General features: G+C 43.9%; 1 protein-coding gene across 1 annotated transcript; it reads right to left on the reverse strand.

The window, feature by feature from the left end:
- Positions 1–5,340: 5,340 nt before the first annotated feature.
- Positions 5,341–11,554, reverse strand: LOC124003489 (zinc finger protein 878-like). Its single transcript, XM_046311771.1, has 2 exons — positions 10,373–11,554; positions 5,341–7,394 (listed from the first exon to the last, which is right to left on the reverse strand). The coding sequence occupies exons 1-2, from the start codon at positions 11,321–11,323 to the stop codon at positions 5,727–5,729; spliced, it is 2,619 nt and encodes an 872-aa protein (XP_046167727.1). The 5' UTR covers positions 11,324–11,554; the 3' UTR covers positions 5,341–5,726.
- Between the last annotated feature and the right edge of the window lie 2,372 nt (positions 11,555–13,926).

Here is a 13,926-nt window from a genome sequence, read left to right on the forward strand (position 1 = left end):
ACACCTGTCAGCAACGGGCGTGGCTGAAATAGCCAAAATCCATTAATTTGAAGGGGTGTTCACAAATCTACAAAAACAAAAATATCTAAACATCAACTCTTAATACAAAAACTCCCGGGCTAAAATGTGAACTCAACTTGAACAGGGAGCCGAGCAGAATAATTTCAGTTTGAGACAGATTTACAAAATATAATTATATTCCAAGTTATACATACAGGATACAACAGCATGGCATTTTGAATTTAGAATAAACTAGTCATGGTGGTAAGATTGCTGACAAGTCTTTTAAAACCAGAAATCAAGACACATTGACCCAATGGGCCCAATCCTAAATACCCCCTAGACCCTATGCCATATGCACTTGTGGAGATCAGAGAGGTTTTGTCAGGTGTAAGCAATATGGTAATAGCTCTACCACTCAATGATAGGCTAGGTGGAAGTAAACCCATATTGCTTACAACCAATTAGATTATTTTACATCTCCACAAGTGCGTAAGGTCTAGATGTCAATTTGGGATTGGGCCCTTCTCCAATGGTCCAATGATAGGAAGTCAGCTGTATATAGTTCTACATTCAGCCGTTTTGTCTTTGGTAACCTCAGTCATCTTGTCCCTAGATCTGCCAACATGGAGGGGTTGTCAAGGTGATGATATTACCACCAGACCAGAGGTCACTAGTCATGAAGACAGTCAAATTCCATGTGACAGTTTAGACATGGTAATTAGGCTTCTCTGATGCTACTGATGCTCATTAGTAACCTAACAAACTAACTGCCTGGTACTCAGCACTGTATCGTCCCTTTAAATCACTCTGACATCAATGTAAATGTATTAAAACATCTCATCAAAACACTTCATGAGAGCCCATGAGCTCATGTTGTGCAACATTTCTATAGGCTATGTAACTGCGTGAGAAAACAGAGTGATGGCCTCTATTAAAAAGAGGAGGATCCCATCAGCTTTCTATAGGCTAGGCCTATTATATTTATAAACTTATAACTAATATTAAGCACATTGCTTCTCTTTACAACAGGAGTATAGCCTACCTTGCTGTCATGAAAATGAACCACGGGGAAAAGCGTCCTCCATTTTGCTATTTAAGTGCATAGTTGACATTCTTTCCCCCCATACCTCTGTTTCGATACAGGTGCATGATAATGGTCCATTCTAAATCAAAACTAATTTCACACACATATTATTTAGTATATGTAAAGACAAGATTAAATTAAGAATAGTCTGATGGGTGATAATATTAGCCTATATTATTTAGTATATGTAAAGACAAGATTAAATTAAGAATAGTCTGATGGGTGATAATATTAGCCTATATTATTTAGTATATGTAAAGACAAGATTAAATTAAGAATAGTCTGATGGGTATTATTAGCCTATATTATTTAGTATATGTAAAGACAAGATTAAATTAAGAATAGTCTGATGGGTGATAATATTAGCCTATATTATTTAGTATATGTAAAGACAAGATTAAATTAAGAATAGTCTGATGGGTGATAATATTAGCCTATATTATTTAGTATATGTAAAGACAAGATTAAATTAAGAATAGTCTGATGGGTGATAATATTAGCCTATATTATTTAGTATATGTAAAGACAAGATTAAATTAAGAATAGTCTGATGGGTGATAATATTAGCCTATATTATTTAGTATATGGTTAAATTAAGAATAGTCTGATGGGTGATAATATTAGCCTATATTATTAGTATAGTAAAGGTTAAATTAAGAATAGTCTGATGGGTGATAATATTAGCCTATATTATTTAGTATATGTAAAGACAAGATTAAATTAAGAATAGTCTGATGGGTGATAATATTAGCCTATATTATTTAGTATATGTAAAGACAAGATTAAATTAAGAATAGTCTGATGGGTGATAATATTAGCCTATTATTTAGTATATGTAAAGACAAGATTAAATTAAGAATAGTCTGATGGGTGATAATATTAGCCTAGGGGTGATAATATTAGCCTAATGATGCCCAGCTTGTGCAGTAAGGCAAGGAATAACTCATGCGTTTTTTGCGGCAGGTCGCAGGTAGCCCAGCCCATAGGCCGATGGTTTTTTTTATCACAACTAAAGTGGCCAAATAAGTCCTTAAAACGGAGCACAGGGAGTGCAGGTAGCCTAGTGGTTAAAGTGTAGGGGCGGCAGCTAGCCTAGTGGTTAAAGTGTAGGGGCGGCAGCTAGCCTGGTGGTTAAAGTGTAGGGGCGGCAGGTAGCCTAGTGGTTAAAGTGTAGGGGCGGCAGGTAGCCTAGTGGTTAGAGTGTAGGGGCGGCAGCTAGCCTAGTGGTTAAAGTGTAGGGGCGGCAGGTAGCCTGGTGGTTAGAGTGTAGGGGCGGCAGGTAGCCTAGTGGTTAAAGTGTAGGGGCGGCAGGTAGCCTAGTGGTTAAAGTGTAGGGGCGGCAGGTAGCCTGGTGGTTAGAGTGTAGGGGCAGCAGGTAGCCTAGTGGTTAAAGTGTAGGGGCGGCAGGTAGCCTAGTGGTTAAAGTGTAGGGCGGCAGGTAGCCTGGTGGTTAGAGTGTAGGGCGGCAGGTAGCCTAGTGGTTAAAGTGTAGGGCGGCAGGTAGCCTAGTGGTTAAAGTGTAGGGGCGGCAGGTAGCCTAGTGGTTAGGTAGCCTGTAGCGGCAGGTAGCCTGTGGTTAAAGTGTAGGGGCGGCAGGTAGCCTAGTGGTTAAAGTGTAGGGGCGGCAGGTAGCCTGGTGGTTAGAGCGTAGGGGCGGCAGGTAGCCTAGTGGTTAAAGTGTAGGGGCGGCAGGTAGCCTAGTGGTTAAAGTGTAGGGGCGGCAGGTAGCCTGGTGGTTAGAGTGTAGGGGCGGCAGGTAGCCTAGTGGTTAAAGTGTAGGGGCGGCAGGTAGCCTGGTGGTTAGAGTGTAGGGGCGGCAGGTAGCCTAGTGGTTAAAGTGTAGGGGCGGCAGGTAGCCTAGTGGGGCGGCAGGTTAGTGGTTAAAGTGTAGGGCGGCAGGTAGCCTAGTGGTTAGAGTGTAGGGGCGGCAGGTAGCCTGTGGTTAAGTGTAGGGGCGGCAGGTAGCCTAGTGGTTAAAGAGTAGGTGTGGCAGGTAGCCTAGTGGTTAGAGTGTAGGGGCGGCAGGTAGCCTAGTGGTTAAAGTGTAGGTGCGGCAGGTAGCCTAGTGGTTAGAGTGTAGGTGCGGCAGGTAGCCTAGTGGTTAAAGTGTAGGTGCGGCAGGTAGCCTAGTGGTTAAAGTGTAGGTGCGGCAGGTAGCCTAGTGGTTAAAGTGTAGGGGCGGCAGGTAGCCTAGTGGTTAAAGTGTAGGTGCGGCAGGTAGCCTAGTGGTTAGTGTAGGTGCGGCAGGTAGCCTAGTGGTTAGTGTAGGTGCGGCAGGTAGCCTAGTGGTTAGAGTGTAAGGGCGGCAGGTAGCCTAGTGGTTAAAGTGTAGGGGCGGCAGGTAGCCTAGTGGTTAAAGTGTAGGTGCGGCAGGTAGCCTAGTGGTTAGTGTAGGTGCGGCAGGTAGCCTAGTGGTTAGTGTAGGTGCGGCAGGTAGCCTAGTGGTTAGAGTGTAAGGGCGGCAGGTAGCCTAGTGGTTAAAGCGTTGGGCCAGTAACCCGAAAGGTTGCAAGATCAAATCCCCTGAACTGACAAGGTAAAAATCTATCATTCTGTCCCTGAACAAGGCAGTTAACCCACTGTTCCTAGGTCGTCGTTCAAAATAAGAATTTGTTCTTAACTGACTTTCCTAGTTAAATAAAGGATAATAATAATAAATATTAAACCGCTTTATAACCGGAGCCTAACTGGCAGACATAAGCTGTGTGAGTTTCACGTTTGGAGAAGATAATTTTCACCATAAATATGCACCTTTATAATAAACTATTAAATGCCCCTATTAAATGCACCTTTTATTTAAAAAAAACTATTAAATGCACCTTTTTAAAATAAACTATTAAATGCCCCTTTTTAAAATAAACTATTAAATGCCCCTTTTTAAAATAAACTATTAAATGCACCTTTTTAAAATAAACTATTAAATGCCCCTTTTTAAAATAAACTATTAAATGCACAATCACATTTGCCTTCACTTTCGGGAACAGTGTTTTCCTGCTAATTGATTGCATGTTGGAACATTCCCACTAATAGCCTACCACCGTGTGCACATTGATACGCTTCTAATGTGAAGAAAAAGCCCAATAGAAAAAGCCTTAATAGTTTATCAACATCGTAAGCTAAACGTTCTGATCTGTTGCATCAGCCTCACTGCTTTAAAAAAAATAAAAAATTGGATGCGAGTTGCTGTATTCAATTGGGATCTATCGCATCCCACAACTGTCCTACAGTATTTTTGGCATATTTATTTATTTCACAGAAGAACAGTTGACCAATAGCATAGGTCAACTTTTGCACTATGGGGGATAGTACATTGGGCATAAACTATTGCTGTTGGTAAGACCGACTCATCTGATTGGCTGACGAAAAGTAAAATGTGGACAGTTCTCTAACATTTTCAATATGCGCCTTGGAATTGGACGCGCACAGTTACGCCCACCGATATGTCTGTCTTCACCAATCACGTGACGGGCATTGGCTACATCTGAAGGAGTCATGTGAGTGAGAGTAATAATTATTATTTTAACACCCACATTGGCCGTAAAAGGCACAGATTTTTTTTATGGGACATTACAGCCACACAAGGGGGATGCCACCGGGAAACTCGAGGCCTGCTGAGAATATTGTCAAGTGCTTGTCAAAATTGTGAATGAGAGACTGATGAAGTGTGTTCAGTTTGCAACTTTTTTCAAATCATCAGAGTCCCATCATGCAGCCTTATTAATATATTAAGAATAAGAACATATCTCAACGTTCATATCACAATTAAAGTCAAATAAATAACTCTGAATGAGAGAACCGGTTTCTTTGTTAACCTCTCAACACAGAATAGCCGCATGTGTGCACTTTCTTTGAAATCGTTTGGGGAAAATATAATTTTATTAAGCTGGATGCTGGATGCAGCTGGATGCTCTATGTATGTCTCAGCTCTAGTACATATAGCCTGTAGTCTTGTGGTAGCACAGCTGGATGCTCTATGTATGTCTCAGCTCTAGTACATATAGCCTGTAGTCTTGTGGTAGCACAGCTGGATGCTCTATGTATGTCTCAGCTCTAGTACATATAGCCTGTAGTCTTGTGGTAGCACAGCTGGATGCTCTATGTATGTCTCAGCTCTAGTACATATAGCCTGTAGTCTTGTGGTAGCACAGCTGGATGCTCTATGTATGTCTCAGCTCTAGTACATATAGCCTGTAGTCTTGTGGTAGCACAGCTGGATGCTCTATGTATGTCTCAGCCTCCCCACTGGAGTCTCAGCCTCCCCACTGGAGTCCAGGTTTCAATCCCTGCATCTACTCTTCACTGTCTTCCCTCCTCATCTGTCTCCCCCTCTACTTCTAACCTGTCTCCATTAAAAACAACTACAACATCAAATATAACCCCCTTTAAAAAAAACACATGCTTCACATCTTGTTTACTTGAAGTAGTAAACACACCTGTAATGGATTGGACAGGTGTAAACCAGGTTACCATGGTGTCTGATGTGGGTAGGGATAAGGGACATGCTGATTGGGTGGTGGGTAGGGATAAGGGACATGCTGATTGGGTGGTGGGTAGGGATAAGGGACATGCTGATTGGGTGGTGGGTAGGGATAAGGGACATGCTGATTGGGTGGTGGTTGAGCTCTTTTCATGGGTCTCTTTAATAACTCCAAGCCTTCCCACAACGAAGGGCGCCTTCCCCTTCATTCCATTCTTCTTTGCGGTCTGCAGCGTCATCATCGGATTGGCTGGGACTCATGGGCTCTGCCTTCAGTCCGATGCTAGGCAACCAATCCCTGTCCTCAACGTCTAGGTCTACATCATCAGCATGAGCCTGTCTCGGACTCACGGGCGCACCGCAAGCATCCTCCTCTTTCAGCTGGAGTGACCGAGACCTTCCCTGCTCCTCCGATTTAATTGAATCCACATTCATTTCCTCCCTACTTCCTGTAGGGTCACTCCTCTGAGTGTCAACCCTCTTAACAACCATCTCCTCTCCTGGGTGAGTTTTTCTCATGTGCCTTTTTAAGTTTCCGGAATCACTCCAAGCCTTCCCACAACAAGAGCAAACAAATGGTTTCTCCCCCGTATGAGTCCTCAGGTGTCTCTTAAGACAGCCGGCTTTTTTGAATCCCTTACCGCATTTAGTGCACAAGTGTGGTTTGAGAAAAACACTTTCTGACTGAGAAGTAGTCATATCACTCTCCCTCTGCTCTGGCGTGTGCCTCTCTAGATCAGATTTCGCCTCCAGTCTGTTGCTAGGCAACCAAGTTCCTCCCTCGTCACCGTCTTCAGAATAATCATCGGCTTGGTTGGGACTCATTGGTGCACCGCTGGCATCCACCAGTATCCTTCTGATGTCCTCTTTCAGCTGGAGTGACCGAGACGTTCCCTGCTCCTCAGATTTAATTGAATCCACATTCATTTCCTCCCTACTTCCTGTAGGGTCACTCCTCTGAGTGTCAACCCTCTTAACAACCATCTCCTCTCCTGGGTGAGTTTTTCTCATGTGTCTCTTTAAGTTTCCAGAATCACTCCAAGCCCTCCCACAACGAGGGCAAACAAACGGTTTCTCCCCCGTATGAGTCCTCAGGTGTCTCTTAAGACAGCCGGCCTGATGGAAGCCCTTTCCACATTCAGAGCACACGTGTGGGTTCTTCAGAGGATCCCTTGGCGGGTGTTGTGTCTTAATGTGTGATTCCAGTCTTTCTGCAGTTATGAAGCTCTTCTTACATTGACCACAGCGATGAGGATGATCTGTGTGAAAAACTAGCCGGTGATGTTTAAGGCTTGATTTTACAATGAACTGTTTCCCACAATCAGAGCAGTGGTGAGGTTTCACTGTGTATCGTTTAACAGTATGACTTCTTATGTGTCTTTTTAAGTTTCCATAATCACTCCAAGCCTTCCCACAACGAGGGCAGATGTACGGTTTCTCCCCAGTATGAGTTCTCTGGTGTGTCTTAAGACTGCCAGCCTGCGTGAATCTCTTTCCGCAATCAGAGCAGATGTATGGTTTCTCTCCAGACAAATACAGGAAGTGTCTTTTCAGATTGGTTGCTGTTTTAAAATTCTTCCCACAGTGATCACAGATATGGGAGCCAGGCCTGTCTCCTGAGAGGGTTTTGTGTTGTTCAGCATTAGACCAGCTGTGGGGTTTCTCTCCCGTCTGTGTTGTCTTGTGTATTATATGGGTACTCTGCCCCAGTGTCTTCCTGCAGTCGACCAGCCGCACAGACACCCTCTTCAGACCGCACAATAAGGCGCTACCGGGAGAGGCACGACTCGGGGACTCTGCGAGGGTGGAGGAGGGCAAGAGAGGCTTGTCCTGGAAATCAGAAAAATAGACATGAAATCAAAAATCAGGGTGCTGGGATTTTTCTGTCATTGAAGTCCTGGAAAAACACTTTCAGGGTAAAGGATTAAAACTAGATAGAAAGTATGTAGAAAAGATAACAGACTGATACATGTATCAATAATATAATCTGAGAACTAACAATCATCAAAATAAAAACCAGACAGTCAGGGAGAATAAACAATGCCCAAAACAATTCATTTAGCAGAGTTCATTTAGATTTTCTTTGTTTGAGCAAAATAACACAGCATTAACCATGGCAAAATGCATAGAGTTCAAGGAAATTAGCTTCAAACTCCAAAATCTTCTCTCAGGTCCATGGCAGAATATGTAGAAACGCAAAAAAAAGAATGTTGCTTTAAAAATGTGTTAAAAATCTCTCTCAGCTCCATGGAGAAATTTGAAAAGTTGCAGAAAATTGGCTTAATAAATGCTACGAATTCTGTAGACCGCAAAGATTGGGGTCTCTAAAATCCTTCCAAAATTCAACTGAGCCAATGGTTCGAACCCGCCCATTGCCACGCCTCTATACCACGCCCCCATGCCGTACCCATTGCCACGCCCCTATGCCGCACCCCCATGCCAACCCCTATGTCACACCACCATGCCACACCCCCCCCATGCCACGCCCACCCCCTAAGTCCATTTATGATCCAGAAAAACCCTTAGTGTGGGAAACTCTCTCCTTCCTGTCAAGGAATTTTGAAGTCTCAAGAGTCTTTCCTCGATTAATCTCATCCTCGATTACTCTCATCCTCGATTACTCTCATCCTCGATTACTCTCATCCTCGATTACTCTCATCCTCGATTACTCTCATCCTCGATTAATCTCATCCTCGATGACTCTCATCCTCGATGACTCTCATCCTCGATGACTCTCATCCTCGATGACTCTCATCCTCGATTAATCTCATCCTCGATTAATCTCATCCTCGATTACTCTCATCCTCGATTACTCACATCCTCGATTACTCTCATCCTCAATGACTCTCATCCTCGATGACTCTCGTCCTCGATTACTCTCGTCCTAGATTACTCTCGTCCTAGATTACTCTCGTCCTAGATTACTCTCGTCCTCGAGATTAGTCTCGTCCTCGATGAGTCTCGTCCTCGATGACTCTCGTCCTCGATGACTCTCATCCTCCATTACTCTCATCCTCGATGACTCTCATCCTCCATTACTCTCATCCTCCATTACTCTCGTCCTAGATTACTCTCATCCTCGATGACTCTCATCCTCGATGACTCTCGTCCTCGATTACTCTCGTCCTAGATTACTCTCATCCTCAATGACTCTCATCCTCGATTACTCTCATCCTCGATTACTCTCATCCTCGATTACTCTCGTCCTAGATTACTCTCATCCTCAATTACTCTCATCCTCAATTATTCTGCCTCCTTCTCAAAATGCATTGGAAGACAAAGTCCAAGAGGTGGAGCCTCCGTTATTCTCCTCCCAATGCATTTATAAAAAGAAGGTTGGGGAACCAAGGAAAGACTGTTGGGGAACCAAGGAAAGACTGCTGGGGAACCAATGAAAGACTGTTGGGGAACCAAGGAAAGACTGTTGGGAAACCAAGGAAAGACTGTTGGGGAACCAAGGAAAGACTGTTGGGAAACCAAGGAAAGACTGTTGGGGAACCAAGGAAAGACTGTTGGGGAACCAAGGAAAGACTGTTGGGGAACCAAGGAAAGACTGTTGGGGAACCAAGGAAAGACTGTTGGGGAACCAAGGAAAGAAGGTTGGGGAACCAAGGAAAGAAGGTTGGGGAACCAAGGAAAGACTGTTGGGGAACCAAGGAAAGACTGTTGGGGAACCAAGGAAAGACTGTTGGGGAACCAAGGAAAGACTGTTGGGGAACCAAGGAAAGACTGTTGGGGAACCAAGGAAAGACTGTTGGGGAACCAAGGAAAGACTGTTGGGGAACCAAGGAAAGACTGTTGGGGAACCAAGGAAAGACTGTTGGGAACCAAGGAAAGAAGGTTGGGAACCAAGGAAAGACTGTTGGGGAACCAAGGAAAGACTGTTGGGAAACCAAGGAAGGACTGTTGGGAAACCAAGGAAAGACTGTTGGGGAACCAAGGAAAGACTGTTGGGAAACCAAGGAAAGACTGTTGGGGAACCAAGGAAAGACTGTTGGGAAACCAAGGAAAGACTGTTGGGGAACCAAGGAAAGAAGGTTGGGGAACCAAGGAAAGAAGGTTGGGGAACCAAAAGGAAAGAAAGACTGTTGGGGAACCAAGGAAAGACTGTTGGGAAACCAAGGAAAGACTGTTGGGAAACCAAGGAAAGACTGTTGGGGAACCAAGGAAAGACTGTTGGGAAACCAAGGAAAGACTGTTGGGGAACCAAGGAAAGACTGTTGGGAAACCAAGGAAAGACTGTTGGGGAACCAAGGAAAGACTGTTGGGGAACCAAGGAAAGACTGTTGGGGAACCAAGGAAAGACTGTTGGGGAACCAAGGAAAGACTGTTGGGAAACCAAGGAAAGACTGTTGGGGAACCAAGGAAAGACTGTTGGGGAACCAAGGAAAGACTGTTGGGGAACCAAGGAAAGACTGTTGGGGAACCAAGGAAAGACTGTTGGGGAACCAAGGAAAGACTGTTGGGGAACCAAGGAAAGACTGTTGGGGAACCAAGGAAAGAAGGTTGGGGAACCAAGGAAAGAAGGTTGGGGAACCAAGGAAAGACTGTTGGGGAACCAAGGAAAGACTGTTGGGGAACCAAGGAAAGACTGTTGGGGAACCAAGGAAAGACTGTTGGGAAACCAAGGAAAGACTGTTGGGGAACCAAGGAAAGAAGGTTGGGAAACCAAGGAAAGACTGTTGGGGAACCAAGGAAAGACTGTTGGGAAACCAAGGAAAGACTGTTGGGAAACCAAGGAAAGACTGTTGGGGAACCAAGGAAAGACTGTTGGGAAACAAAATACATAATGACTGGGAAATACTCACGCAACCGTGGCGCTCTCGAGCTGACTCCGCCTCCAGTCCATCGCTAGGCAACGTAGCGCCTCCCACTTGGTTCCATTCTTCTTTGCGGTCTGCAGCGTCATCATCGGATTGTCTGGGACTCATGGGCTCTGCCTTCAGTCCGATGCTAGGCAACCAATCCCTGTCCTCAACGTTTAGGTCTATATCATCAGCATGAGCCTGTCTGGGACTCACGGGCGCACCGCAAGCATCCTCCTCTTTCAGCTGGAGTGACCGAGACGTTCCCTGCTCCTCCGATTTAATTGAATTCACAGTCATTTCCTCCCTATTTCCTGTAGGGTCACTCCTCTGAGTGTCGACCCTCTTAACAACCATCTCCTCTCCTGGGTGAGTTTTTCTCATGTGTCTCTTTAAGTTTCCAGAATCACTCCAAGCCCTCCCACAACGAGGGCAAACAAATGGTTTCTCCCCCGTATGAGTCCTCAGGTGTCTCTTAAGACAGCCGGCCTGATTGAATCCCTTTCCACATTTAGTGCACAAGTGTGGTTTGAGAAAAACACTTTCAGACTGGGAAGTAGTCACATCACTCTCCCTCTGCTCTGGTGTGTGCCTCTCTAAATCAGATTTAGCCTCCAGTCTGTTGCTAGGCAACCTAGTTCCTCCCTCTTCATTCCAGTCTACGTCATCTGATTGGCTGGGACTCATGAGTGCACTGCTACCCTCCTCCTGTGTCCTTCTGATGTCCTCTTTCAGATGAACTAACCAAGACATTCCCTGCTCCTCTGATTTCATTGAATCTGTCTTGTCCCACATTTCCTCCATGACTTTGCGCCTTAATAAGCGATGATTCATCCCATTAATTTCAGGGCCATCCATTCCACAACGTTCACACAGGTAACATAGATTGTCCTCAGTTAAATTCCATAAACTCTGTTCGATTTCATCCATCAACGTTTCCTTCTCTGAACTCATTTTGTCTCAACAGAGTTAGAATGTTTCTTGGTTTTTTAAGAAATCTACAACAACTGGTTATTGACCGTAGCTGTCACTAATGTGAGGTGTCTCCTATATCTCCCTTTACGCTGGGAGTTGTAGTTTTTATTTAACCTTGATTTAACTAGGCAAGTCAGTTAAGAACAAATTCTTATTTATAATGACGGACTACACCGGGTCAAACCTGGACGACACTGGGCCAATTGTGCGCCACCCTATGGGAGTCCCAATCACGGCCGGTTGTGATACAGCCTGGAATCAAACCAGGGTCTGTAGTGACGACCTCTAGCACTGAGATGCAGTGTCTTAGACCGCTGTGATACAGCCTGGACTCAAACCAGGGTCTGTAGTGACAACTTCTAGCACTGAGATGCAGTGTCTTAGACCGCTGTGATACAGCCTGGACTCAAACCAGGGTCTGTAGTGACAACTTCTAGCACTGAGATGCAGTGTCTTAGACCGCTGTGATACAGCCTGGACTCAAACCAGGGTCTGTAGTGACAACTTCTAGCACCGAGATGCAGTGTCTTAGACCGCTGTGATACAGCCTGGACTCAAACCAGGGTCTGTAGTGACAACTTCTAGCACTGAGATGCAGTGTCTTAGACCGCTGTGATACAGCCTGGACTCAAACCAGGGTCTGTAGTGACAACTTCTAGCACCGAGATGCAGTGTCTTAGACCGCTGTGATACAGCCTGGACTCAAACCAGGGTCTGTAGTGACAACTTCTAGCACTGAGATGCAGTGTCTTAGACCGCTGTGATACAGCCTGGACTCAAACCAGGGTCTGTAGTGACAACTTCTAGCACTGAGATGCAGTGTCTTAGACCGCTGTGATACAGCCTGGACTCAAACCAGGGTCTGTAGTGACAACTTCTAGCACTGAGATGCAGTGTCTTAGACCGCTGTGATACAGCCTGGACTCAAACCAGGGTCTGTAGTGACAACTTCTAGCACTGAGATGCAGTGTCTTAGACCGCTGCGCCACACAGGAAGCTTCAGGAGGTGCTGTTTTGCCAGTTATTCCAGGGTGAGCGTCATCTCAGAACACCAGCTCTTCTTCCTGTCACCAGAACAATGGAATCTCTTTGTGAGGTCACCTGTGTAAAAATAGGCAGACATGGTGAAAAGGTCAAGTCGGACGAGGTCAGTTTTTGACCAAACTGCCCCCTGTAATTTATTTATATTTTTCCTCATTCAAACTTGACCGTTATGATGGAAGCCTGGAGGCTGTTCTTGGCGTGCAGATATTGCAACTTGTCTATGGATAGTCTAATATAACATTGACTTGTCTATGGATAGTCTAATATAACATTGACTTGTCTATGGATAGTCTAATATAACATTGACTTGTCTATGGATAGTCTAATATAACATTGACTTGTCTATGGATAATCTAATATAACATTGACTTGTCTATGGATAATCTAATATAACATTGACTTGTCTATGGATAGTCTAATATAACATTGACTTGTCTATGGATAGTCTAATATAACATTGACTTGTCTATGGATAGTCTAATATAACATTGACTTGTCTATGGATAGTCTAATATAACATTGACTTGTCTATGGATAGTCTAATATAACATTGACTTGTCTATGGATAGTCTAATATAACATTGACTTGTCTATGGATAGTATAACATTGACTTGTCTATATAGTCTAATATAACATTGACTTGTCTATGGATAGTCTAATATAACATTGACTTGTCTATGGATAGTCTAATATAACATTGACTTGTCTATGGATAGTCTAATATAACATTGACTTGTCTATGGATAGTCTAATATAACATTGACTTGTCTATGGATAGTCTAATATAACATTGACTTGTCTATGGATAGTCTAATATAACATTGACTTTAAGATTGGAGAAAACCTAAATAATATCAATAAGAACCGTGAACTGTATGCTGACATCTATTTCAAGCTGTTGTATTTGGCCATTTATCAATTCATTGGCACAATATCATGCGTTTAATCTTTTAAAAAGAGAAATAGGCACTAGGAAAGTTTATATATGACAGACACATTGAATTAATCTGTAGGCTATGTACATAGCTAGCACTGCACAGCCTTTGTTCCCATGTTCTTACCCAAACTGCACCTGTTAAACATTGTAATAGCGCTCAAAACACAGTGATGTCGATTCGCGCAGGATAAATACTATCCGAGGATCTTGGAGTTTGCCCCCCCCCCCCCCCAAAAAAAATGTAGCTTATTCCGGTTAGAATCATTATTCTCCCTCCATGTGAAAATTACTGGACATGCCAGATTCGCACGGGGGTAAAATGAGGTTCGTTGAGTTCTGTGCTCGTGCGCATAATTACTTTACGCGATCTCCCCCTGAAAAACGAACCCCGTCCTAATGGGGACAAAAACCTTTTGTACCGTCAAATATGTCGTCACATTCTATTTCTGTCAAGTCCATCAAATGTTTAAATGTTCTATATTTCCCCGTCACCATTTCATGTTTACTTAATATAACAATATAATAGAACAATATTAGTGATCTTTAATACCATTTAAATTGAAAAGGTTTCCACAAATGAGGACTTTTATTTTGAAGGGT

The sequence above is a fragment of the Oncorhynchus gorbuscha genome, linkage group LG18 (assembly GCF_021184085.1).
Source record: "Oncorhynchus gorbuscha isolate QuinsamMale2020 ecotype Even-year linkage group LG18, OgorEven_v1.0, whole genome shotgun sequence".
NCBI classification, from domain to species: domain Eukaryota; kingdom Metazoa; phylum Chordata; class Actinopteri; order Salmoniformes; family Salmonidae; genus Oncorhynchus; species Oncorhynchus gorbuscha.

Bases quoted from the DNA above. Each gene is read 5' to 3' on its own strand.
- LOC124003489 (XM_046311771.1), bottom strand. From the start codon at position 11,323: ATGAGTTCAGAGAAGGAAACGTTGATGGATGAAATCGAACAGAGTTTA. The intron at 7,395-10,372 runs GTGAGTATTTCC...TCTGATTTCCAG, and splicing joins CTCGAGAGCGCCACGGTTGC to GACAAGCCTCTCTTGCCCTC.